Raw genomic sequence first — 27,516 nt, 5'->3', positions numbered from 1 at the left:
GGATTGGGAGAGCTCTGCAGCCCCTTAGGATGGGGGTTGGGGTAAGGATGAGGGCGGGTTTCTCTCACAAGATGACAGGGCAGAGCTGGAACCCCAGGAGGTCTTCATGGGGTCTCCGACAAGATCAGACTGTTGGTCCGGGTCCCTCTGATTTGGGACTATTGGGCAGGCTAGTAGTGGGGTTTGACTGGGAGGGGGGAGGAGGAGACCTGTCAGGCACCAGTGTGACATCAGTGCTTGTCTCAGGGTTCTGGGAGAGGGGACTTCCTACCTCAGAATTCACCAGGGAGGCACCCAGAAGCTGAACTACTCCTTCTCCACATGTGGTGGTCTTGGGAGGGGGTCAGGAGTCCTCCATATCAGAGGGCTCCAGCTGTGCCTGGGCCTTCCTTTTGGCTTTGTGCCCGGAGGGGACCTGTACCCACTCAGCCATGGGGTACTTCTCAGGTGGACAGGCTTCTGTAGGAGAAGGTGAGGGTTGGTGGGGTGGGGCAGCTACAGTGGGGGCATGACTGCTCTCTCTCTCCCCCTGGCTGCTATTGCCCTCCTTAGGGCCCCGCATAACTTAGTTTGGGGGCACGATTCCCTGAGCTCACAGGGGGGCTTGATGATATGGCTGGGGTGTCAGGGAGGCCTAAGGGTAGAGTGGGGCCCACGAATGCCCTTTCCTCCTGGCCCATGGGGCACTCATGACACAAGTGCCCGGGAGCGCGGCACTAGAAGCATCGCAAGTCCCCCAGCATATAGAAAACCCTCACCAGGGCCCCCAGAAAAACAATTGCAAGGCTCCCCTCAGCCTCTAGCCATGCTTCCACTGCCAGCTGGATCATAGCCTGGTGATAGAAGGAGTGCATGTGGAGGCTGGGGTCTCAGCACCTCAACGAGAGGGCCACCACCAGGGAGATAACTCTCCCCAGCATTTGGAGCTTGGGGAACAGAGCCCAATTAAGAATACAGGGAGAGATGGAGCTGAGGACCACCTTGCCCAGCTCTTCTAGCTGCTTGAAGGGGACGTACTCGCCTCCACCATGAGCCCCCTCTCCACCGCCTTTTGTGCAGCGGCCTCCGAGGCAAGGAAAAAGACCCCTTTGCCATGAAAGCAAGAGGCTGCCACGATCTTGGGGGCCTCCACTACCCAAGCTAGGGCCTGCACCCAGGTCTCAAAGTGCAGGTTCTCCCACTTGGGTAGTTGACAATTCACCCTGTGCCTGCAGGCGAGTGCTGGAAAGGTGGCCCCGTTACCCAAGCTATAAGGGCTGGCAGTGGAGGGTCCAGGCCCTGCAGTTTTGGGTCACCTTGCACCACCTGTGCATAGCTATGGTTCCCCTGGTAGGGGGCCACATTGGTGGGGCTGGGGCTAAGGCCAGGGACAGGCTGAGTGGGTGTGCTGGCTGGTGTAGTGCACATAGCTCCCTCAGATGCCAGTGGTCTAGGCTTGGGGGCGGGGCCCTTGCCCTTCCCACCCCCAGCTGTGGAGGAGGCTAAAGAAGAGCCCTTCCCATTGCCCTTGCCCTTGGTCCCTGATGGTAGGGGAGGCGGCCTGGCCTTGGAAGAACCCCTGGCTCTGTTGGCTCCCTGCCAGAGTCCTGCCTGCCCCTGCAGTGAAGGTTGCAGGCTTCTCTAGCCCTGCAGGAGGTTGGTTGGACTCTGGCTCTGGAGTGGGGGCTGCAGGGGCATGCATCCCCTTGGGGGCTAGGCTGGGATCTGCCCCCATAGTGGGGGCTTCAGGAAGCTCTATGGGGGGGTATCTGCCCCTCAAAAGGTTTCTGCCCTGCATTACTTCACATACAGGAAAGGAAAACAGTAAAGAAAACCAAAATATATAGTGGGGCTGGTGAACCTAATAGGAGCAGGTAGCTGAAGCTCACTGAGCTACAGCCCCTCAGGAAAAAAAAAATGGGAGGGCTATGCTTGTGGAATGTGGGGGAGGGGGAAAACACACACACAAGTGTTGGGGAGATTTGAGCTGGCTTACTTAGCCACACAACAAACACCAGGGCAGGGGAGTGGACCACAGGACTTACCACACAAAGGCAAAAATGCACAGGGAAGGCTGCTGAGGCAGATGTAAAAGATAGCTGCAGTGGTGGAGGGGCTTTGTTTGTTAAAGATCAGTCCAGGAGCCCCTCAGGCCTCCAGTTAGGCACTCAGCAGCAAAGCAATAGCAGGAAAACAAAGCTGGATCAGATGCAGTGAGGCAGCTGTGGGGGAGGGCAGGAGCAATCAGTCCATTAGGGAGTAATCTAGTGTAGGCATGGCGCAAGGTGGTGCACCAGGGACTTTCCCTGAGAGCGGGCACCAGCAGAACAGATGGTAACAGCAGCAGTGGTGCTGGCAGCCATGCAGTTCAGGGTGTGCTTCAGGTGAAAGTGGGAGTGGCCTGCCAAGGCAGCTGGGGCAGACAAGGCACCTTTAGGCTCTGGCAGTGATGGTGGGGGAGGGGCCCATGGGTAGTAAAGGCTCCCTCTCCAGGCTGTCCCCTGACCACAGCTTGGCGATGATCTGGGCAGCAGGCTGGAACAGGAGTGCAGAAGCTGTGGTGTGGTGGCCTGCCCCTGAGTGGGGAGCAGCAGCATGTGGTATGCAGCAGAGGACACCCCCACAGGAGGGCAGCAACAGCAGCAGCAGCCCAACACAGGAAGGGGTGTGGCTAACTTCCCCCCAAAAGCTCTGAGAACAAGCCAGCAGCTAGCAGTAGCCAGAGGCAGGAAGGGGTCTGGCCATCTTTTCCCCAGAAGCTCCTAAGACCAAGCTTGCAGCAGCAACAGCAGCAGCCTGGGACAGCTTCCTCCCAGAGGCTCCACCCCCAGAAGCTCCTGAGAGTGGGTAGCCCTGAGCTACTTGCTAGGGCAGTGTTTTTTATTGCTGGGGCCAGGACAGGGCAGCTTTTTACATTGGTGGAGATAGCACAGGTGATGGCCCTAGGCTCTGGTTCCCCCTGGCTGAAGATCCTAGAGGAGCCAGGCAGGGTTATTTTGCCCCAAGTGGCACAACTTGCACCACACCAAACTGCATGTCCAGGCACATGCACTGAGGCAAAAAGCCCCAGCTCAAATTTTCACCACTTCTATTTGAGCTGCTGCAAGTGCAGGTGCCTGCATGCGTGGACGCACCCTTTGGGTGTTGACAGAAGTGGCATTTGTTGCACCCTTTGGGTGTTGACAGAAGTGGCATTTGTTGCATGATCAGCCACTTGAAAGCATTCTACAGCCATGCCCTGACACAAGTGCATGCCTGCAGAGCACTTCAAAAGTGCCCGATCCCGCAACAAATCAAAGTAAGTGAAAAATGTGAGCCAGACAAGAGGCCTTTCAGCCAAATTGCTTCAAAATACCCTGAAGAAGGAAAATCAATTCCTGCCAATGACCTTTAGATATTATAACATTGTATTTGCATTATAAATCATACAAAGTTAAATACTCTAAATCAGGCCAAGTACCATACATTAAGGAAAGAAGAATAAGGCAAATGAAACATCCCATTCTATGTGCACAGATTTTCATGTCACCCCATTCATAATGCTTGCATCACTTATAATCACACCTTCTTCATCATTTAACATGTCATAAAAAGAAGAGAGAAAACAGAAATGAAATTTCTGCTATATTAAAAGAGAAAACTCAGGAAAAAATGTTAGATAAGGTACCGCATTTACTCAAATCAAAGAATTTCCCCCCCCATTGAACATGGGGTGAAACACTCCTTCTCTTAGCTTCAAGAACAAGCAGGAGTGAGGGCAGTGACTGCAGCTTCAACTCAATCCCCTGACCCCTTCCCAGCCATGCAGTAGTGGTAGTGGTTGCAGGAGCTCTGTTTTGGTTCTGGGGCTGAGGCCAAGTCTGCCACCACCACAACCATTGCTGCATATATAGGCAGGGGTCAGAGGAGCAAGTACTGCATGCCCCAGGCCCTGAGCCAGAGTGGGGCTTCAGCTGGAGCTGGAGCTGAAGCTGCAGTGGGAAGACAAGAGGCAGTGCTGAGAGCAGAGGAGGAACAGGTGTACCAGGGGCATGCAGCAAGGGGGCCAAGCAAAGGAGGCAGGTTGCAAGAGGGCAGGCACCAGGGGGTGCAGGCACAGGGGTGGCAGGGGGCAAGGTGCAGGATGGTGCAGGCACCATGTGGGAGGCAGGCAGGGGCAGACACCAAGGGGTACAGCTGCTGCAGGTGGGGAGCAGGGGGCATAGGCATGGTGGGGCAGGCAGAAGGAGGGGGACAAGTGGCAAGGGGAGCCAGGGAGTACAAGCCCCGGGGGGGGCAGGCAGGAGAGGGAGTGCCAGAGGGCAAGGTGTGGGGGGAGTTCAGGCACCACAGTCGGGGCAGGCATGGGTTGCACAGGCACTAGGAGGGGAAAGCAAGAAGAGGGGAGGCAGCAGGGGCAGGGGTTCAGGTCACTTGACTCTTCTGCTGCATGTCTTCCCAACCATTTGCCCCTATGCTGCTGCTTGTCCCCCCTGCAGTGGTGGAGAAGCCAAATTTAAGAAGACCCTTGAAAAATTAGATTCCATACATGGAAAGTTATAGCATTTATGCATTTTATAATTTATGCATATTTCAAGTCTAGAATCTGATTGTTGGGGAGTCATCTTAAATTGAAAGCTGTCTAGGATTCAGGTAAATACGGTGTATTAAACCAATATTGAGAGCTCTTGGACCGTCAGGAAGGGAAAGGCTTTACAAAAAGAGTTACTAAGTTCAGATTTGCCTCTGGCTACACATTTGCTTAAAATGATTCCTATAGGAATTCATACACCTCTTCTGCTTCCAGGCATGGAATTTCACTGATGTAGTCCCAAACCTGGCCTAGCCCAGTGACCTCATAAAAGACCTATCATGAAGAAGGAGAGTTCTTTCCTGACTGAATAAAAATGAATCAGTTTTGTTTAAAACTGTGCCTGCTTCCTGAATCAGCATAAGCTGCACTGGTATAAATACTTTAAACTGAAATAATTGCATCCAGGCTGTGAGGCTGTTGCTGCTTTAACAAAAGAAAAATAGTGGTAGTATAATGTAGATAAAGCTTTTGTCTTCGTATGGCTTTACAAAACTGATTTTTCATTAAATTTCAGCTTGTGGAATGACTTATAGCACTACTAAGGATGGTGGTGGAGTGCTATCATTAAACATTTCACACTCATTTAACACTTGTAGGAACAAATGACTGCACACAACACTGGAGCGTATATTTTACAACCCCCCTAAATAGCAACACACTTTACACTTTGAAAAGACTGTTCATTAGTAAAACTCCTAGTTAATTTTATCTGATGAAGAACTTTTATGCATGGGTTGGTATTCAGAGTTGATGATCTCTGGAGACATACAACTTTTTAATTTTTTGGTTAGTATGTAGACTTGGAGTTACACCCTTGGTTGGTGTAAATAGGTGTAACATCAATAGTATCAAGGGATCTATGCGGATTATGCCAACTCAGAATCTAACCTTCCGCTTCCTATTTAGAGTCAACATGCTAGGTACATCTACATGAGATGTTTACTGTGGAGCTGCCTAATTAGCTTTTCAGTAAACATCTCCACATCTACACGTGCACTATTAGAGTGCACAAAAATAATAAACTCTGGAGAAGTCTAGTACTTGTAAATACCCTTGTGCCCCAGCTAGCTGGGCATAATCTACACATGCACTCCTGGACACAAAATACTCTGGAGCAGGCTAACACATGTAAATAACTGTTGAGAGCTCTTGAATCCTCAGAAAGGGACAGGCTTTACAAAAAGCTTTATTAAGTCCAAGTTTGCCTTTCTGGCTACGCAGTTGCCTAAAATGATTCCTGTAGGAGTCACACCCCTCTTCTGAGGGTTGAAGAGCTCTCAGGTCTGGGACTACATTAGTGCAATTCCATGCCTGGAAGCAGAGGATGTGTGTGAATTCCCATAGCAATCATTTTAAGCAACTGTGTAAATACAAATACTAGCCTGCTCTGGAGTTTTTTTGTGTGCAGCAAAACACATGTAGACACTGCTCAGCTGCCTGGGGCATGAGGGTGCTTCAGTGTGGCAACTGTCCACCAGCTAGCTCTGCACTGAAGCACCCTCATGCCCCAGCCAGTCCCTTCACAGCACATTAAGATCAGTCAAAGCAGCCCTAGGCTGCTGCTAGTCAGGGCAGCTTTGACTGGGCTCAATGTGCTATGCATAGATAAACTCTAGAGCAATATACTTCAGAGTTTTTTGCTTCTGGGCACACATTCAAATGGTGTGCCCAGGAGCAAAAAATTCCAGAGCAATAATCCCCAGAGTTTATTCATGCACATTAATTGCATGTGTAGACACTCCCACTAAGGCTCAAATTCAGAGCTAGGTTATTCAGGAGAGCTTCTTGGCTTTAGCCTTAAGCAATCAAAAATCTTAGCTTTAAAAGCTCTGAGTTTATAGTACAAAAATACATGCATTCATTGAAGGATTCCCAGGCCACTCATTGTTTCCTAGGACAGCTCTTAGAACCTGGAAAAGCCATAACTGTAACTCCAGCCAGAAACAATCACTAAGCACTTTCTTCCATCAAAAATTCCTAGATCTGCCTGGGAAGAAGTAGCATTTTGATAACATTTCCTAACTTTTATGTGGTAATCACCTTGAGGCATTCATTTTGATGTGGTGCTTGAGAGTCACTCTTCAGTCAATGCACAGAAGTTATCACTTATGTTATTCTCACATTTTAGAAACAATCTTTTCATTTTCAGTGAGAATGGAACCTATTGGGTTCTAGAAAAAAATCTCAGTAAGCATTACCTGAAATTCCATACCTTCTCTTAGGCTCATCTTTTTCCATGTTCTTATTCAGGGACCCATCTCACAAGAGACCTTTATATCAATAGGTGGAATTACTTCTGTCTATTGATCAATAGAAGTTTAACTGAAATACAGGAACAAAAAAAGATTCCAATTATTTTCTAATCCAGAAGAAAGAGGAATAAAGTATGATTCCTGACTTGAGCAGGTTCAGGGCTTTCACCTGTCAATTCAGGTTCAGGATAATATCATAACTGCCTTCAAAATTCCATTAACAGACCTATAGACTATACCTAAGAGGAAGCAAATGGTACATCAGCTCAAGTAACTGACTCAAAATGGGCACTAGAATGATGCTCCCCTCCTCCTGAGTCTTTGCCACATCTGGAGCAGCCCCTATGGCTATAGGAACCCTGCACTGCCTGGCTGCAAGAGCTGTGTGTCGGGGCACACCAGGAGCAGCTCTGCACCACCCAGCCTTAAAAGCTTGAATTGGAAAAGCTCTGCATTGCCCAGAAATAGATGGGTTCAGGGACACAGCAGGAGTGTCCCCATACCACCTAGCTATAGGAGTGGGGGTCAGGGACAAGGCAGGAGCAACGGGGGGTTATGAGACCCTGGGACAGGTATGACCCTCCTGTGACGGATCAGCTCAGGACTGCTTATGTTGTGCCCCAGCACCCAATTCCTACTGCCAGTTGGTATAGGACTTCAGCTGATTTCCTGTGTCTGGGGTTCAGGAGGAGAAAAGGGAGGTCTCAGGGCTGCTTCAGATGCACTCCCCCTCCCATGCTCTATGAAATTTTGCCTAGGATGAAAAAGTTTATCATTACACCTCTGCCTGTAGGACTAGTTCATGGGTCTCATTCTGAAAACATTATTCCACATGCTCATTCACCATGCACACAGGAAGTACCTCATGTTTCAAGTAAGATAAGCCTGCTGTAACTATGGAATCCTACCTTTAGATGGTCAATGACCTCATCAACTAGCTACAGAAACAATCATGCATCATGGTAAGAACTAACCAGGTGTGCTTACCACTTCACTTCATACCACTTGACTTGTTGCATATTTGTCATGCATCATACCAGACTCCCTCTTTGTTTTCTGTGGAATTCACTGAAGTCTGTGTACCTGCCAAATAGGCTCTGTGTGTGTGTGTGTGTGTGTGTGTGTGTGTGTGTGTGATGAGTGTGTATGTATGTATACATAAACATATTAGAGGTGCATGCTAGGCACGTCTACACAAGATGTTTACTGTGGGGCTGTCTTAGGCCCCAGTGCCCCTGCTTAGCCTGGGCCAGCGGTGCCCCAACTGGCTGTGGCTTAGAGCTGGTGGGAGCCACTCTGGGTGCTAGGACCATGCAGTGGGCATTCCACACTTATGCCTGAAGGTGGCAGAGGTCCCCCAGCACCTCCCAGCAGGTGGAGTCTCAAGTCTGGTCCCACCTCCTACAGTGCTGTGAGCTGGCTTAGCCAGCTGACACTTCCTGATGGCAGCCAGCATGTCTCCCTTTCCATCCATCCCTGTGTGGCTGCCCCCAATGTCTTGGGGCTGGAACTGGGGCTCCTCCTGGGGGAATGGGAACCCCTGGGTTGTGGGTGGGCACAGCTGGCAGAGCTGTGGCACACTGGAACAGGCTGCTGGGCTTCCCTAGGCTTTGTGGGGTCAAGTGTGAACAGGAAGGGGTGGAGGGCAGGTGGGTTTGAGGTGCAGGAGTCTCTTGAGGTGCGTGCCAGAGTGCAGGCTGAGGCAGGAGTTCCCTTGTGATTTGGGGAGTGGCTAGACAGTGGCAGGGCTCTGCTCAGGGTGGGGTGTCCTCCCTTGGCCAAGTGTCTTGCCTCTATATACACTACTCAAAAAACCATGTCAGGACAAAAATTATTTTTTGAAATAAAATATTTTATAGGAGATGTTTGATTTTTTTAGCATATGGTTGGTTTTTTATGTATAGTTCATGAAAAAGACATCTTCACCATTAATTGTATGTGTGTAGCCCTCAACAGCTCACCAGAACTTAAGTGGTCCTCCAGCCGATTTAATTGCCCAACACTACCCCTAACCTAAGTCCTGCCCCATGGGTGACTGATGCCTCCTGAGTCTGGGGGGGGCACCAGATTGCCAACCGGAGGGAGGTCCCCTAGCAGCCAGTCACTGATGGGGGGGTCCCCTCATGGACAATCGCTCGCCAAGCCCAAAATCACCAGTGGCAAAACCAGAAGTGCACTTCCCCTGGCACTTTCCGTTTCGTGGCTGGCATTTCCAGGGGGTGCATGGCCAATCTCAGGGTGCATGTGCACCCCTATGCATCTCCAATGTACTGCCCCCTTCTGGTCATCTGTCCCAGCTCTCTTCCACCAGGGCCCAGGTCCTGCCGATTTCTTCATCAGCAGCCTTGCATTCTGTGGCCTGCAGCTTAGTTTAAACAGGTGGCTCACACCTGCTGCTCATTGCAGTCAGGCTTTCTGCAGTCTGCCCTGGCTACGTTCCCCTCTCCTAGTAACATATGTAGTTGCACGCATCCACACACACACATATATAGGGACAAATCCAGAGGAGGTGCAGTGGTGCGGCTCTACCCCACTTTTGGACAAGACTGCACTACAGTTGCCTGTGGGGACTTTTTTAAAGTCTCCAAAGCACCTAAGAGTCCCTGCTTCACCTCTGTGCTCAAAGGCATGCTCTCCCCTTCTCTTTCCCAGCTCTCCTGCCTGCCATTGCTGCTTTCCTCAGTATCCTCAGGGGCAGGGAAAGCTTTCCTGCCTGCTCCAGCCAGGCTATGGGGAGACCAAATTCAGCTGAAAACAGCAACAGTGGTGGCGGCAGTTGAGGGGAGGGTCCCCCCATCCTGTCTAGCCCGCTGAGAGCAGGCACAGGGAGAGGGAGCCTCCGTTCACTGCCACTGCTGCTGTTCCCAGCTGAGCCCAGCCTCTGTGTTGTCTGCCTGGAGAAGATAGCCCTCCTCCAGAACAGAGAGCAGCAATAGCAAATGGGTGGAGGGAGGAGAGGGGATGGGATGTGCCTTTGAGCATGGGGAGGAAGGAAGACAGAATTCTTAAATGCTTTGAGGACTTGAAAAAATTCCCCAGAGGCTCTGGCAGTGCTGTCTGTCCACACTGGTGGTTACGAAGGGAGTGGGGAATGCAGCTACCTGTGCCCCTCTTTGCCAAATCCTGGATCCACCCCTTTGTGTGCATGTGTGTCTGTGCATTCACACTTGCACAGATACATCAGTACAAGTCCTCTCTGAAATTCTCTTATTTCTGAACCTGTTAGGATGCAAAACCAAGTGTTCAGGGAGTTAACAAGTACACAACCTGTTTGTTGTCTGAGCTTTTTAGATCTGTGACACTTAAGCTTTAAAATAAAAACAGTGATCACCCTCATGCTTTCCTCCACATCTAGAAATCCTTGGGAGACTGGGCCACCATGAGCATGTTGGGGTGTATGTGCGTATCAGCAGCATGATGGAGTAACACGTGGAAGTGGCACAACAATATTATTTGTAGGGTACTTGGTGATATACTATGTTTGGCATTCATATCAGTGTTTTATGAATCCCAAATAAAAGCTGTGTCTTAATCCTACATAGAACAAAGATGGCACTTTTTAGAACTTGCGTCCAGGCTTTGTCCCACTCTGCATAATGAACTATGGACAGTGCAGTTTACCTCAAGGTTTCTTGGATAGAACAATGACTTCTTTTCATCACACTGCAAAAGTAGTTAGATACAAATAAAATGGTAGAAATTAATATAACACTGTGCCTGAATAATCAGTTGATTAGAGATACTGAACATGCAGTCTGAGCACACTACTATTCCATTACTTAGAAAAGTGATAGGAGGGGAAAGCTGTAGGAACAAACTCAGTAACAGACCTAACTAAGTGTCACAGGACTTCGGAGGTATGTTTAGAATAGTACTGGGCCACAATAACTCACTAGCAGAAATGTCTTAAAACACCTGTAGCTACAGAGGATCTGTCCCTCCATATCTGCTTAATCAGCTATAGCAGGCACTTTTGTTTCCCAAACGTACCCAGGAATTCTTTGTGCTAGTTGCATGACATCATTTTTCAGATGTCAGTAGAGCAGGTCGAAGGAGTCTGTATTGTACAGTGCATACTAGTGAACAAAAATAGAGACCCATAAGGCAGATATGATATCTAAATTTGATGAATTTAACATGTAAGGTAGTTCACATTTTCTGTTAAAATACAGCTGTGGTATAAAATACATTTTTTAATTGTGACTACATGTACACACATTTAATTTTTACCAAATATTATTTGTAAAATCAAATAATTTTTATATGGCAGGACAAATTCTGGTTTAATTCAGACGAGTACAGCATCAGGAAGTCAACAGAGATGTCTAGAGTAACTAAAAATGTCCCAGTAATTTAATTTACAATTCCATATTCCCATATACTTTGTTTGAGGGTGAAGGATGATGTATAGTTGGGAAGGTAAAATTGATTTAGGCTAACTTCTTTTATGTTAAGGTTACGTACTGCATATGTTACAGGAATTTTTATGGTTTGGGGGCTAAGCTATTTCAGATCACAATAACTTTGTGCTCTTTCTGGATACTCTAGGCAAATTATACTATACATTGATTTCTCCAATGCCCTTTACTTTACTTAATATTTTGATTTTATAGTTATGCGTTCACAAGATCACAAAATACCTTTGAAAATGCAAACTAAATGCAATATTTTGATAAAGTTCAATAAATGTAGGTTAGTAAAAATCTTGAAATGATGCTGTTCTATACAACACTTTTCATATCCATATATTGCTGAAATCATCATTTAAAGACCTTTTCAAAAGTGCCAGGAACAATATTATATATGTATTTTTAACCTTTATACAGACAGCAGGAGCACTGTCAACCAAATCTGCATATCATAACTGGGACCAACACTACTGCATATTGCATAATGAAACATCAGAATAACAATAAGTTACCTTGGCATATGAACAAGTTTTATTTTAAAACCTAGATAAAGTGAAAATTTCAGTTATGTGTGAGTGAACAACTACCTCAGTGATTTGTTAGATATGAAATTATTTGAATCTCTGAACACATTCATTTCCTAAATATGGACACAGTTTAGATTTCAAGAAAGTACATGTATCTTTTTCACAAGACAGTCCCAAATTGTCATTAATGTTCCTTTGCTTTTCAAGTCGTTTGCAGATTTCAGGGGTGGGATGGCAGGGAATGGCATCCCTCAAAAATTGCACTTATTTATTTCCTTCACATAGGAATTTCACTAAAAAGAGGGCATTTTATGGAAAATTTTACTAAAACATTAGTTGGTATAAAACATTATTTTGCACCTGCAAAATTCCTTTTTTCCAGCAACAAAACCTGGTGAAGACCCAAAGAGGTAGGCACTCACTTGGTAAAACTTTTCGGTAATTCCTTCTCTACACATAAGGCATCCACTCAAGTCAATGAAAATTTTGCATGAAGTAGAGTGATACAGATTCCTGTTACTGAAGGAGGAGATTAAAGATCATAAAGTACAGAAAATGTTCAGAATCTTGATTGTGCATGCGAATCTAAAGTGTGCCAAGGTTAAGGAAAAATCACAGGCCACTTGCAGTGCTGGGCATCATTTTCATGGTCCTTTTGCAGTGAGCCCCCACCCTCCCCCCACAACGGGCATGTGCAGGGGCATGCCACGGGGCGCAAAGAAGCAGCAGAAATATGTGCTACTGCTGTTTGTGCTGCGACAAACACACATCCTTACGTGTGTGTGTTCATTTGGATGTGCCCCTAAAGTTCAGCTTATGACCAACTTTGAATTACCTAACTAAAGTGTAGGAGCTATTCTGAATATATGAAAATTTGTATTACAGGAATAGGATCAGTGTCTGGAGACATGCAGCTGTCTTCCCATTCCTATAATGGAGGCATTCACATGTCTGCAGGTGGTAGATGAAATAGAATTCTGCCCCACGTGTCCTATTTCCCATTTCATAATTGTCACATGTGTTAGAAAGATTCATATTTAGCCACTGCTTTCATTTGGGATCATAAGAAACCCAGGCTGGAAGGGACCTTACAAGGTCATTTAGTCCAGTCCTCTGCTCAAGGCAGGATCCTAGCCAAGGTTCTAATTTGCTCTCCAAAATTTCCACTACTTCTCTTGGTCAGGAGTGATCAGCCCCTGGCCTGTGGGCCAGATCTTGTCCCCAGCACCATGTCATCATTCCCACAGGGCTCCCTATGGATCTTGTAGGGAGCCCCAGGTGCCATGGCCTTGCAAGCTAGATTGGGTCCCAGGGATCTGCACCACCACTGCCTAACTGGGTTTGGGCTCCAGCTGGGCAGAGACATCACGGATCTCTGGGCCTGATCCAGCACACAGGGACAGCACTGGGCCTGATCTGGCCCATGTACCAGCTCTGCTATTCATCTGGCCCATAGGGCCAAAACTGAGCACCACCAATCTAGGGTACTTGTTCCATGCTTGACCACCCTCATAGTCACAAAGTTCCTTCTAATCTCCAACCTAAATTTCCTCTGCTGCAGTTTGAAGCTATTGCTCCTGGTCCTGTCCCATGTAGCCACAGAGAAAAGCCCCTTTCCACCTTCTTTGTAATCACCCTTCAGGTATTGAAGACTGTTATCAAATCCCCTCTCAGTCTGTACTAAATAACCTGAACTCTTTCAGACTTTCCCTATAAGTCATGTTTCCTAGGCCAGCAATCATTTTGGTTGCTGTGCACTGTACTCTTTCCAAACTGTCTACGTCCTTCTTGAAGTATGGAATCCAAAACTGGAAGATCCACACAAAAAGTGGTGAGGCCTCACCACTGCTGAATTGAGCAGAAGAATCAGGCGAGCGAGCAAGCTATGGCGGGGGGGTGCCCTCAGGGGTCCACAGGGGGATTGGAGGGCAGATGGGGTCCACAGGAGGCATTGGGGGGCAGGCAGCATCTCTCAGATAATTGGGAGCATTGCAGGGGATAGAGGGGTCTGTGGGAGGGATGGGCCAAGCAGGGTTCTATGGGGAGGATCAAGAGTATTGAGAGGCAAGTAACATCTGCGGGAGGGAGCATGGGGGCAAATGGGGTCTGTAAGGGGGACCATGAGGGTAGGTGGGATTTGTGGTGGCATTGGGGAGTCCAGGAGGGTTTGGTGGGATCAGGGGGCATGTGGGGTCCATAGGGAGGTTTGCGGGGTAGGAGACCTCTCTCCCTTCCTGGAACCAGGGTTAATTTTTACCCCCCATGCCCTCTATCCCCAGATGAACAACCCCCACAATGAACCTTCCCCCCCATCCCTCCTGTCCCTCTTCCACCAGGGCTTCCTCAGCTCTTGGCATCAGTGAATGCTGATGAAACTGGCGCCAGAGCAGCTTGTGGGATGGTGGTTTTGCTGGTCTCTGAGAGGGATCTGGTTGGTCCATGGTTGGGCGAGGCTTGCCCTTCGATGAGGTGAGGGGGCTAAAAATAGCCTGGTTCCAGGGGGTGTGTAGGAAAAGTGCAGCCCTGGGGGCCAATCACTGGGCTTTCCTAGCCCCGGGGCTACACTGAATACTGTACAGAAGTTTGGGATAGTTAGATCGGTCTAAAAATGGCCAACCTGGTCAAAGGTAGACTATATCGGACATAGGGTTAACTTGAATCAGGTTGGCCATTTTTAGACCAAGCTACTCTTCTTGGAACTTTTGTACATTTTATACTTAAATGGACCTAACTAGGGATCTAGGTGTAAGGTCTGCACCTGGGTAAACTAAAATCACATTTTTAACATGTTCTAACCTTTCCCTAACTTCCCCAAATGTCTGTATGTAACCTGACACTCCTGTTAATACAATCCAGTATGCTTTTGGCTTTTTTTGCAACAAGAGCATGCTATTGGCTCATATTTGGCTTATGGTCTGCTCTAATCTCCAGGTCCTTCTCTGCTATACTGCATCCTAGCTAGTAATTCCCCGTTCTATATTTGTGCGTAGTTATTCTGCCAAAAGTACAGGACTTTGCACTTTGCAGGACTTGTCCTTGTTGAATTTAATCTGCTGGTTTGTGGACCATTCCTCCATTTTATTTAAGTCATTCTGGATCTTATCCCTATCCCCAGAGTGTCCTCAGTGCCACTCAATTTAGTGTCCTCTGAAACTTCACAAAGTGTACACTCAATCTCATCATTCAAATGATGGGGAACCCCACTTGATACTTCCTACCACTAGACACGGAGCCATTGATTACCATGCATTGAGCAGTTGAAGACTATGTTTTGATTCACCTTACATTACTTTATCTAATCTGTATTTCCTTCCTTTTCTTGTATTTAGATTCCATAGATGAAATATAAACTTGCTTGGTGAGACTAAGATCACATGCTTGAATGTATGATAAAAAGGACATATGGGGACAACAGGGTATAAACAGGTTTAGAATAAATCTAAAGATTTGGTATATTTCTAATGACTTTTAGTATAATGATAATACTGGTATAATTATGTGAAATCATCTATATTTTAAAGGATTGCAATATTTAGACCAGTATATACTCTATATCAGGCATGTCAACTCAAACTTTACTGAGGGCCACTTTCAAGGCTTACTTTCCACTGGAGGTCTCTATTAGGGGAATCTGTTTTGGTTGGATGTAGGCCTCAGTATGCACTAAATATGCAGTTATACATATTAATTATACATAATAGACGTTATCTGATCAACACACAGGGAGGACAGAGCATTCACTATTTTCCTTTTCAATGTGATTTCATAAATGATGATGGGCCACTGGGATTGCCTTGACAGACCACATAAAACCTTAAAGCTATATGTTGGGTACCTTCTTTCTATATTTTGTGCCATATACAAAGATAGAGCAATCAAGGTAACTATAACTATCAGGAAAGTGATAAAGAAGTAATGTAAACATTATGCTTAATGTATTACTTAAACAAAAATATTCTTGGTAAAATATGTAGGCCTTTGAAAATATGTTAAAACATATTGAGAATCACATCATTCCTTGAAAGAAATTGAATTCTTGAGTGGATTGCTGTAGAACATTAATGAAGAGATGTGTAGCTATCTGGAAAGGACTGTGATCATCTTAAGACAGTACTTTCTAATAAGATTATATATTGCCTTGAACTTCATTTCAGCAAATATTCTAAACTTCATTTGACTTGAACAAATTATGATAATGAATCATTCATTCTAAATAATGTAGTAAATCCTAATTGATGGCATGGGGCAAACATTTTACATTCCATTATCATTAAATCTGTAATAAAAATGCAAATATATATTTTTATCGATATTTTTCTTTGGGGATTTTCATCACTAGTGATCTATTGAATAATATAACTTCTTATTCACTGTTGGGAAGAAGTAGATAAGACATGAAAAAGTTGTAATCATATATTTAGAGCCAATTTATCAGCTATTTACAGTGGTACTAAGAGTGGAATAGAAGGATCTGTAATGAAAAAGAATGAGAAGTGTTAAATATGTAAAATATAGAACATCACAGATATGAAAAGATAAAGTTGCCAAAATGAAAGCGTAAAGTTAATAATCTATGTACTTTTAAAATTCATTTATGCTTAATATAGAACAAAGAGGTTTCTTGTAAAAATGCTTGTTTACTCTCATGTAACTGTTCTGAAATCTGTACCTTAAGGACAAAGAAGGTCGCCAATCTCTTCAACTCCTAGTTCTTTGTCAAAAATGGACACAGTTAATGAGGTTTGTTTGGTACAGCACAAATTCTGAGACACAGATAGAGATCCTTTCAATGGAAACAAATTTGTTTGGCTTTACCAGGTTACTTAGCGATTAATAATAGCCTTGAGATGCAGGTCAGAAAGGTCATCATCCCCGCTTGCCAACACAATCTAAAATGTGCAGCTAGCCAGCTCTGCTGGCTCTGAGGCCCCAAAACACTATGCATAAAGTAAAACAGGCTATTTTCCAACTTCTTTTTTCATATTAATAAGCAATTTTCAAGAGAAGGGTGGCAAAATGGGGGCCATGCCACTCTAAGTAATTCATTTATTTTGCAATTTAATCTTATGTTGGAAAAAAATTACACTGCTGCAAAAGCATAGCATGGTGATTTTTAAACGTCAGTATGTTTCATAAGTAACCTTGTATGAAATATTGCATTAGCAGCCTTTAACAGTAAACTGCAAAAAAATATATTTCCAGAGATCGAAACAGACCTATACATCTTTCCCTACCTTTAATTTATTTCCTTTTCATTTTGTTTTTGTCTTGTACATTTGAAGGAAAAACATGTATGATTTACTTAACATTTTATTCATTTTTTCCCGGTGTTGTGGATTAATATTTTGGTAAAGAAAACTTGAAAGACTGTAGCATTAAACAAATGTAAAACTGATACATTTTAAATATCTATTTAAAAATGTCTTTTACCTGAGTTTGTAGATTTAAGACATATATTACCATTTCACATTTTTTCACAGATTAATTTTACATTATGGTAATTAAAATATTTAGCATTACAAGGCTGAGGCAAATCATACATTTACAGAAGTAACTTGTTTTTCACTTGTAGCCATAAATGCTTAAATACTGGTTTGTTCTGCAAACCAGGCACCCAATGAAATCAGTTGGAGTGTTAACTATAGACTTCACTGGATCTGACCCCAATTTTCATTTTGCTGTTTTATTTCGTTTTTTGTAAATTTAAAACAAACTGTACAATTTTCTTCACTCTTTATTTCATGTAATATACTCAGAAAGACTGGAACTTACCCAATTAACTTTTATACAGATCTACATGCATCACTGAGCAAAATTGGTATAATTTATACACAGGTTAATTTGAGCTACCTGTTTATTAATAACAATAATAACAATTGTTAATCAAGCCAACTTCTTTTACAGGTTCAAAAAATTCCATGTACATGTCCTATGAACAATAGAATTGAATTGTTTCATATAGGGCATTAATTTACTTCATATTTGTGTGCCGTTTAGGCCCAGTCTTGCCTTATTTTGCAAAAATCAATGGGAAAAGACTACAAAAAAGAAAATCTCTTTCAGTTTTTCCTAACATAATTTCTCTCAGACTTGTTCTTTTGGGAACATGGTTTGACCTTCCCCAGTATTGACTCTTTGGAACCTGTGGATCTTTCAAGAACTATTGGAGACCCCGAGTCATATGTGTAGAATGTCCTGCACTTTGACTGAAGGAGCCCCGTGCTATATATTCTTCCTTACACTGCGTAATATTCTTGTAGACTCCTCAAGACTGGGGCAGTCTATACTGCCACTAGTGGGAGAAGTGTGGAAAGTTGAGCTATGTGATTTAATACTGCATGAAGGGATTTCACAAAGTCTTTACCTGTAATTGGTAAAGAAATAGTAAATACCTCTGGATGCAGCTCACCTGTCTCTAGTTCATGACCTAACTCCTTCCAACCCTAGATTCTCTACCTTGCAGAAGACACAAGGGTCTAGCAATGATGGAAGTGTTACGTGGACATCATACTTTGATACTTTGATGCTTTTTCAGTGTCTGTTTTAATTGCAAATCAGCAATGCACGATTTACTCTTGAGTTACAAACTACAAGTTTAAATGTAAAATATCGGTTTATAATTCCGATGCCCATTTGAAAGGAAGTACCAAGTAAATATAAACTCTCTTTACAGAAAGTCAAGGTAAAATTGTTTTGGGAAAAAAGATCATGAATCCCTTCTTATCACTGTATTTAAGTAATGCCATTGAAATCATTGTTAGCAGCTAAACAAAATAGACTGGTGGATTACAGCATACATGTTAAACTCCACAACACACAGAGAATAAATCTCTGAATACTTTAATAGTGCTAAATATTACAGTTACATCCATATATAATTCAACTATTGTAGTGCTGACTGTAACCAACTCTAACATGTCACTGGTTTCAGCAGACTCCTTAGTGGCTGTTAACAGTACACTGAATGCCTTGAAGAACCATCTGTCAAAGAGTTAAAAAAAAGGTCTCGGTTAGCCTCTTACTGAGCTTTGTATGTAAACAACAAAGAATTGTTTTGTTGCAGAAAAGAACTTGAGCAGTTTGCAGAGACGAAGGAGAAAGAAAAAGAGAAGAAAGATTTAGAAAGAAAAGAAAAGAAAAAGGATCACCAAGCCCGAAAGATGCATTACCTCCTCAGCACTGAGCAGGTTGGTATACCTGTCCCTGACAGCTCATGCAAACCACTTGGGCCCCCAACCTGACAGAGATAAACTAGCAGGCTGAATGGGACATGACTTGTTGAAAAGATATCACGAAGACACTACTTCGAGCTCAATTTAGTGCTTTTCTCTAGGCAAGAGCAGGTACCATGACTACTCTGTGACAGTGGCTTCATAGAGGCAGAATCAGCACGGCTGGCAGAAAGAGTCCAAGTCAGCAGTTTGATCTGCTGCTGTGATAACACAACACGAAGGGCATAACCTCGCTTTAAAAACTCATTTTGACTGGCTTATTGTTGTGTTGTTGCACTTGTCAAGAACTAACAAGTTATTAAGCTGAGGAGGGCTTCCATTTTTTCTTTTTTAATTGAGTTAATGTTTGGATTGATACTGTGTTCTTCTGCTGTATTTTAGAATAGATTGTAAATATAGGGTTTCAGCTAAAGTTATTCACATAACTGCTGGAATCAGCACATTTATTGTGATTATTTTCACATGGACATGCCTCTTAAATTTTGAATATTTACTGATCAGTTCACTTTCATTGAGAAAGGTTCTAGACATTTTTTCCAACCTTCCTATAGAATTTCCCTGGCACAAAGTTGAATTGGTACTAATCAGTTGAAATCTTTCACAGCAAAACAGAGCTGGTTGCCCTTTGTTATATCCTATTTGTGTACTTAAGTACAAAAGTACTTCTGTTTCTGTGAACTTTTGCTGAATGGTTATTCTTCATATGAATATTGTCTTGACATGAAAACCAGGGTTTTCAGGCATAAACAAATATTTGTTACACATTAGTTCATATTCATTGTTCACAACTCATTGTTATTTTTTGTTCTGTTTAGAAAGTATGAGTCATCTAATCAGGGAGCAACACTAATACCATGTGACTTAACAGATGCAAATTCAATTCTATTCTCTGTTTACGAATCATTGGGTATTCCTACAGGAGATGCTTTACAGTGCAGTAGCACAGTTTCCTGCACAGTAAGCATGTATCTGTCTACATGCACACATGCTTACTGCCCAGTAAGCTTCACTACTCATGAGTAAATTTGTTACCTGCAAATGCAAATAGCAAATTTACTTGCAAGAAGTTACTGCACAGTAACACATGTGTAGATGCCAAACGAGAGCAAATTTATTCCCAGTCAGTCCTGCCGCTAGGGGGCCAGCCTCACTACAGTCTCAGGGCCCTGGTACTGGGAGCCTCTCCTGTCCCAGGGCTGGCTGCCTCTATGGCAGCCCCAGTCACAGGCCCTTAAAAGCCTGCAGGCATTTTGAGCCCTGGGGCACATGTGCAGGGAGCCTGGGGTGACTGCTGGCCTCTACCCCCCCTGCACAGGCCAGAGGCTACCTGTGGCAGCCTGTCTGCACTCTGGCATCTCTACCTGACCACTGCAAGGCCTCACTATCCAGGCCTGCAAGGTGCTTCAGGTTCCTCCCAGGCCTTCCAGCCTCCCAGGCCCAGTTGCAGCTCCTGGCCACTGGGGCCAGGTCCAGGGGGCCACTGGGGCCAACCCCCAGCAGCCTGCCCAGCCCCTACAAGTGCTGTAGAGCATCACCTCACCAGACAGCTAATAGTTCCATGCCATGCCCCTATTCTGGGTGCTGCAAGCAACTGCCCAGGCTCGGCAGCACAAGAACAGCCATGCTGAGGCCTAGAGAGCCAGCGCAGGGTCTCCAACAGCATCACTGCTGATGCCACAGTAGGTTACCAACACCAACCACAACCATTGGTTGGGAAGTGCCCACAATCCGTGCCTTTTATGTGGCATCTGACTGACATCCTTGCACCCCAGTAACCAGGCCAAAGCCATGCTGTGTAATGCAGCACGGGTGGCCAGCCTGAGGCCCTGCTCTGGCCTGGCATCTGCGGTGTTGTGTCACTAGTGGAGGGTCCCCTTGGGCTGCCAGCAGCCCATTCCACCAAGCTCTCTACCTCCAGCTTCCACCAGCAGCTTGGGGAGCCCAGACTAGCACCTGCCCCAACAGCTCCAGGACCTCAGCCCCAGCCATGAGGTACAGCCAGTCATATCACTGCCAGTGGCCAACAATATCATCTCTTCCCTGATGGGGGGGCACGCATATGCTGCACCCCTACAACTGACAAGTTCACCAGGAGCCACACACCGTTGCTGCCAGCTGGGACTGACTGGAGCCACTGGGCATGCCAGCCCCACCCACATGGTAAGCCCTGAACTGAGGGGAGGGCCTTACCATGGTCCCTAGGTACCTGTCCATGCACGACCCCTGATCTGAGGCTGGGCAGTGCACAGACCCATAGTACAGAGCATCTTAGCTCAGAAATGTTGCAAACTCTCACAAACAGTTTCTTTCTCATGGCTCTGCAGGCCCGGCAGCTGCACACAAGGGAGAAGCTGCAACTGGCAGCCAGGATATGGCCTCAGTGCTACTGCTGCTGCCCATGGCTGGGATCCTATGAATGCACCAGCTCCACAGGAAGAGGACCCAGTATTGGACCCTTCTTCTGGACTGGCTGATGACAGCCGTGGAGGACCGGCTTGCAGATGTGCAGGCATAGCAGGTGGAGGACATTGCCCATGAGGATGCACAGGACCAGGTGGACTGGGAATTCAGTGCATAGCGCCTGGCCATGGAGCAGGAGCATGTGGAGGCCCTATGGTCGCAGGCTACCCTTGTGGGCAGGGCATTGAAGGACAATGGAGGAGGACTGCTTGGTGCTAGACACTGTCCTGGTCCTGGCGGTTGCCTTGGTGCTGCCCACCGCACTGCCCTTAACCGTAGCCCCATCTGGCCCCTTGCAGCTGGCTGTCACCCAGCAGCAGGCCCCCTCATGGGCCTGGACAAAGGTCCAGTGCCACCTTGACCAGCCAGAAGCCCCTACCTCAGCTCCCACCCTGGGTCCCCCACCACCCAGCCCCTGCACCTGGGCCCAGCCCTGCCACTTGCCCTGTCTCCACACAGGCACAGAGCTGCCAGCAGCAGGGCCAGGACCACACACCAGCCCTGCTGGCCCTGGCCACTGGCTGCTGGGGGGAGCCACCTGTGCCAGGGGACCAATAGCCATCATTGCCCCTGGGTGAGCCCCCAACTTGCCAGGCTCACTGTAGTGTGCACACCCATGGGAGCATGACAAGAGGCCAGGGTGCTGGCCACCTGTCCCCAGGCTCCACTCCCTAGATTTCCTTACCCCATGCCCCCCCCCCACAGGAGGGCACACACAAACTATATTGCAAATAGTTTGCCTGGAAAAGAGGGTGTTTTATTGTTGATGTTTGGGGTGGGGGGTGAAGGGGCGCTGTTGCTGGGGAGAGAGCGGGGAGTGGGGCTGTGTTGGGGAGGGAGAGGGAAGGGTGTGAGTGTTGTGAGGGCAATCAAGTGTTTTCCTGAGAACTGTCTGCAGGGAGTGTGGTGCTGGGGATGGACAGTGGGGCAGGGGGTCTGTGAGTAGCTGTCCAGGTGGGCTCAAGTGGGGAATGCAGGGGGAGATGGTCAGTCAGCGTGTCTTGCACCCAGTGGCCTGGTCCCCACTGGCAGGTGTGCAGATCATGCCGGGCCTTGGTTGGGGGGGCGGGGGCTGCTGCTGTTGCTGGCACCACAGCTGGTGCTCCCACTGCCAGACATCCTCTGCCCACTGTGCCTCCTCCACCACCCAGGCCTCATGAAACAGCTCCTCCAAGTTCTCGCAGATGTTATGCAGCATATATGTTGGCCTTGGCAACTTGAGATGGGCATTGAGGGTGCACTAGCATCCCTTGAGGTGGCTGAAAGCAAACTCCACTAGGCACCTGTTAAAGTGGACCTGGCAGGGGTCTAGCTGGCTGATGTGGGCCTGCACTAGCCAGGAGAGGAGCAAGTAGATGGGTCCCTGATGAGGAGGGGCAGGACCACCATAGTGCCCAGCTGGAGGTCTGGCACCTCTGCTACAAAGCTTATGCTCTGCACCAGGGCTGGCAGGATGGAGTTCCTGAAGATATGGGCACCAAGGGCACTGCCCACTCAGCCAATACTTATATTAGTGAAGGCACTGTGGTGGTCAATGACAGCCTGGAGCACAATGGAGTGGGAGCCCCACTGGCTGTAGTAGAGGCAGTCACTGTGGGACAGGCAGGTGATGGGGATGTGTGTTCTGTCCAGGGCCCCAATGTACTGGGGGATTTCCAGGGCATGCAACCCTGCCACCACTGCTAGGGAGTCATGCACGTGGAGCATGGTGTGCCCCAGCATGTCCAGAGGGCACTGCACACTTCCAGGACAGCCTCTCCAGTAGTGGCCTTGACCACACCATAGAGGTGGCCCACCTAACAGGCTGCCGGGGGTGGCCAGCTTCAGCAGTGCCATGGCAGCCGACTGTCTGCAGGAAGGGGCTGCCACATGGTGGTGTCCTGTCACTCCAGGTGTGGGCAGAGATACTCCAGGAGGTCCAGAAAGGTGGCTCGGCTCATGTGGAACACCTCCAGCCACTGCTCATTGTCCCAGGTGGCCTGGATGATGCCCAGCCACAAGTCCTGTTTGGCACAGTGGGCCCAGAGGTGGCAGGGCTGGAGGGCCAGGAGGACGTGGATGGCCCCAATGGTGGCATCCAGGAACATGTCGGCAGCCTCCCTGCTGGGTTTAGCCAGCAGGAAAAGGTCTGGCAGCGTCCCTGGATTGGTGCAGCCAGGAAGGTGGTTGCTGCATATGGAGGAGTTAGCAGGACCCAAGCAGCCATGAGCCAGCCAGCGGTCATCACGGTGGGCCAGCAGGGCCAGCATGGTGGCCAGCAGGAGCTGAAGGAGGAGCTGGGTATTGCTGCCAGGGGCAGGGGCAGGGGCAGGAACTGGAGCAACCGTACTGTGGGGAGGCAGAGGCTGTGGCTAAACAACAGCCGCATTCTACCCCGTGCTCTGCACGTTACTCCTGGCCAGGGACCAGGGAGTAGGACTGCCTTTTTAAGATGGGCTGTGGCTGCAGACAGGTGTGGCCAGCACCTCTAGCTCTCCCTGGTGGCAGTAGAGGCCCATTGCAGGGCTTCAGGAAGCAGGAGCAGTTTGCTACCATTAGCAGCTCCCACTTCCCTGCATGTGTAGATGCCTGCTCGGAAGCATTACTGGTGAGTAATTTGCAAGTAAATGGCTCCCACATCAAATGCAAATGTAGACACACCCATTTATGATCAACCCATACTTTGAGACTTGTTTGTAATAGGTATATATCAAATATGAAAAATAGATATATAAGTTAACTACTGAATTAAGTTACTAAATCAGTAAAAATGAAGATCTGCTTATGTACAATTTGCAAACAGAAGAAAAAGCTAAGTTAGTAACTTATCATTTAATAGTGCATAAATTGAACATCTGTAGAAACAGGACATTAAGAATATTCTTTGTAGAAAATTTTTTTACCTGTATTCTTTAACAGTAAAAAAATTGGGGAAGAAATCTTATAATAGTTCCATTATTAAGTAGATACCTCATACAAAAGTAGGAGGTATAGAAAGAACTAATAGAGCATGGTTAATGTGCATACATTTTCTATTTGTAGTATCTAAAAATACATTTTTGAATGTTTAGCATTCTTTAGATGGCTAGAAAAATGAATTTACTGGTCTCAATTACAATAGCTTTGATTCACTGGTAGGAATGCTAGGTTAGCAAACAACATTCTATTTCAGTAGAAAACTTACATATCTCAGAAGGCTGTATACTAAAGGAGGGTAGAAATGAGTATTATGATCTCACGGGTTTGGGTTTCTGATTTTACAAAGTCAATACTTAACTTTTTTCGAAACAAAAATGGATCCTGTTTTATCTTACTTAGAGGATTCATGTATTACATGACTCTGGGTTTACAATATCTACAGAATGCATCCCTTGACATAAAATTGTGTTCTAGGATTTCATCTTTCTTTTTTAATTACATTTCTAACTCTTACAGTTATAGAGTTAACTTTGATGTAGGAATGAGTATAAGCTAATGCAGTGACACACACCCAAGTTGTTCACAGAGCCTGATAAAATAGCCTAGAAAGATATGAACTGCCCCATTTATGTCAGCAAGGCTATGTCAGCTCCACAGTTCTGTGACCACAGAATTTGGTATTTTTCTTAGATATAAAGTAAATCATCCTGTTTTTGTGGCAGAATTTGCTATTTTGCTGTAAACCTGTGCATTTTGCTTTCTATTTCCTTGCCTTCTGACCTGTTTGCGGCTGCATCTTGCTCTCTAGCTCTCTGCTGATATGATGGTTAACTGAAATATAGTGTATGGTCACTTCCTAGCTCAATTAAGTCAGACATTAGTGTGATGATGACAAGTCAAAGCAGGAATTCAACATGTAGCCAACCAAAAATACAGTCTGATGAGCTGGGTTTTCTGGAGAATGTATCAACTGAAGCCCAGGAGCTGTAGAGAGGAGCTGCTCTGCTAAGAAAAACCTAACTTTAAACTCCTCCCTTTCCTGTCACATGTGGTAGCAGAAGAGTAGTGCTGAGGTAATGCTGTTGCCATGATGTTCCAAGAACTGGCAAAAGCAAGAATTCTTGAATATGAATTGAACTTTTTAGTTCCTTTTTATATTGAAATCCCAATTTGTGATGTAGAGTAAAATAATTTATCATTAAAGGTTACAGACACTAAAAACTTTCTGCTGCTATTGTTTCCACAGCATATTATATATAGATTTCAACAGAGTTGATTTAGATATAGAATTCAAGCAAGATACATATATTTTTTTTTTTTTGGATTTTTGTGGTTAGGAAGTCTCAGATATAAAGATTAACATTTATAGGCTAAAAAGGCCATAGTGGACCTGGCCATCAGTATTCTGTGGGTAATTCAGGACTTCAACCTCAGTGGGCCCATCTACACATGCGCTTTACTGTGGAGTAGACTAATTCATTCCACTGTAAAGCATCACAGTCTACAGAATATTTACGTGAGCTGCAACGTATATGGAAACTGACTGGGGCTGGCTGGGGCACAAGGGTGCTACAGTGCAGGGGCTGCCCGCCAGTTAGCTCCACACTGTAGCTCCCTAGTGCCCCAGCTAGCCCCTCTGATTTCTGATGCTTGATACCACTACCTGAAGCCCAAAGCTGACCCCCAGGCCCCCAGGCCTCCTGCTCCAGGTCAGCCACTCCCAGGTGTAGCATCTTCAAGTGCTACTTAGAAGCCCAACAATTACATTTTTACAAAGTCTACAAATAAATGTAGTGTATAATATAGTGGAATACTTTTGTCTAGCTTGTGTCATGTTTAGAATAAATGGAACAAGTATCAATACATTCAGTGAAAGCTCTTAACAATATATCGTACTCTAATAGACTATGTTGCCTTAGGGATTTGCAAAAAAAATAGTTATTTTCTAATGCTGCTTGTACCAATATATGATGTTTATACAAATATTTTAATACAGATAGAATATACATTATTGCTTAAACCATATAACTGTTTGAATTTCCAGACTTTTATTAATTTAAGAGGTAGAGTACCTTTTGTGTATATATATATCACTGAAAGAAAGCTAAACAAGTCAGTATATTTTCATAATGAATATTTACTAGCAGTAATAGGGTTAATTTCTTGTCACTGACTTAATCAACTGTTCTTCCCTGGAAGTTCTGTTTGTAATGCATTCCACTAACTTCAAAACATGAATAAGTGTTACTGTCTTAGAAAATAAATCATGCCTATGGTGTATTTTCTTTCTGCACTGCTGATATTATCCAGGGATCACAAATGCAGCCCAAACTTTTGTAACTATTAGAGGAAGTCTAAAAAAAAGAAAGATTTTTTAAATGAAACTGGATGCATCTACATGAGATGCTTTCTCTACATTGACCTAATAACACTGAGCAGTAGCAGGTCATGGCAAAAACTGTGCTAATAGCCTACTGCACAGTGTTATTAGGTTAATGTGCAGTAAGCATCACTAAATAACCATGCTCCAACACTACTGCACAGTAACTTTAGGTACTGCGCATTTAGTTAGTGCTTTACTAAGGAAATAGTAAACTAAATGTGCAGTATCTAAGGCACACTAAGTAATGTGTAGACGCACCCACTGAGTCGCAAAATGTTTGGGGTCATAAAAAATGAGCTCTTAAATTTTATGCTTATTAAATATTGAGCTTTTAATTCAATTTTATATGTCAGTAGCTTCAATAACTAGTCAAGTAACATCTAACTATACAAGTGTTCTTTGTTCAATGAAAATTCATTCTACACGATTCCTATAATTATGAAGAAACCTACTATAGAGTCCATGTATTGCTTATAGCTAATATATTATGTTGTCTGCTCCACCTACTGGTTGCTTTTTGCAAAGGATACTATTATGGAATATAAAAAGAAATACCTCTAAAAGAAGTCAATATTATTAGCCTACTAATTTAAATTCTAGTAGAAAAAATGAAGCCCTCTAATTTGGATTTTAAAAAGTGTATTTTATTTTATGCCCCAAAATACTTTGATCATCTGTGCTTAAATTAACAATATAGTAAATGCTATATTTGATGATGAACAAGAAACCCTAAAGAATTGCAAGGCACTAAAATTGCATTACATTTGTAACCAGAACTCTGCCTTTTTTCATAGTTAATGTGT

At 45.4% G+C, this 27,516-nt stretch overlaps 1 protein-coding gene across 2 annotated transcripts in view; it reads left to right on the top strand.

The window, feature by feature from the left end:
• SPATA17 (spermatogenesis associated 17) overlaps positions 1–27,516 on the top strand; it is a 158,706-nt gene that overhangs the window by 47,186 nt on the left and 84,004 nt on the right. For both annotated transcript variants that reach the window (XM_090031528.1, XM_090031529.1), the window contains exon 6: positions 18,804–18,927. In XM_090031528.1, coding sequence (XP_089887654.1) covers positions 18,804–18,927 — 124 coding nt within the window. The remainder of the gene's footprint in view (positions 1–18,803; positions 18,928–27,516) is intronic.

This window comes from Crocodylus siamensis, chromosome 1 (assembly GCF_052110815.1).
Source record: "Crocodylus siamensis isolate JL-2025a chromosome 1, ASM5211081v1, whole genome shotgun sequence".
NCBI lineage: Eukaryota > Metazoa > Chordata > Crocodylia > Crocodylidae > Crocodylus > Crocodylus siamensis.
The sequence above is the reverse complement of the archived record's forward strand: the minus strand, read 5'-3'. Positions and strand labels throughout refer to the sequence as shown.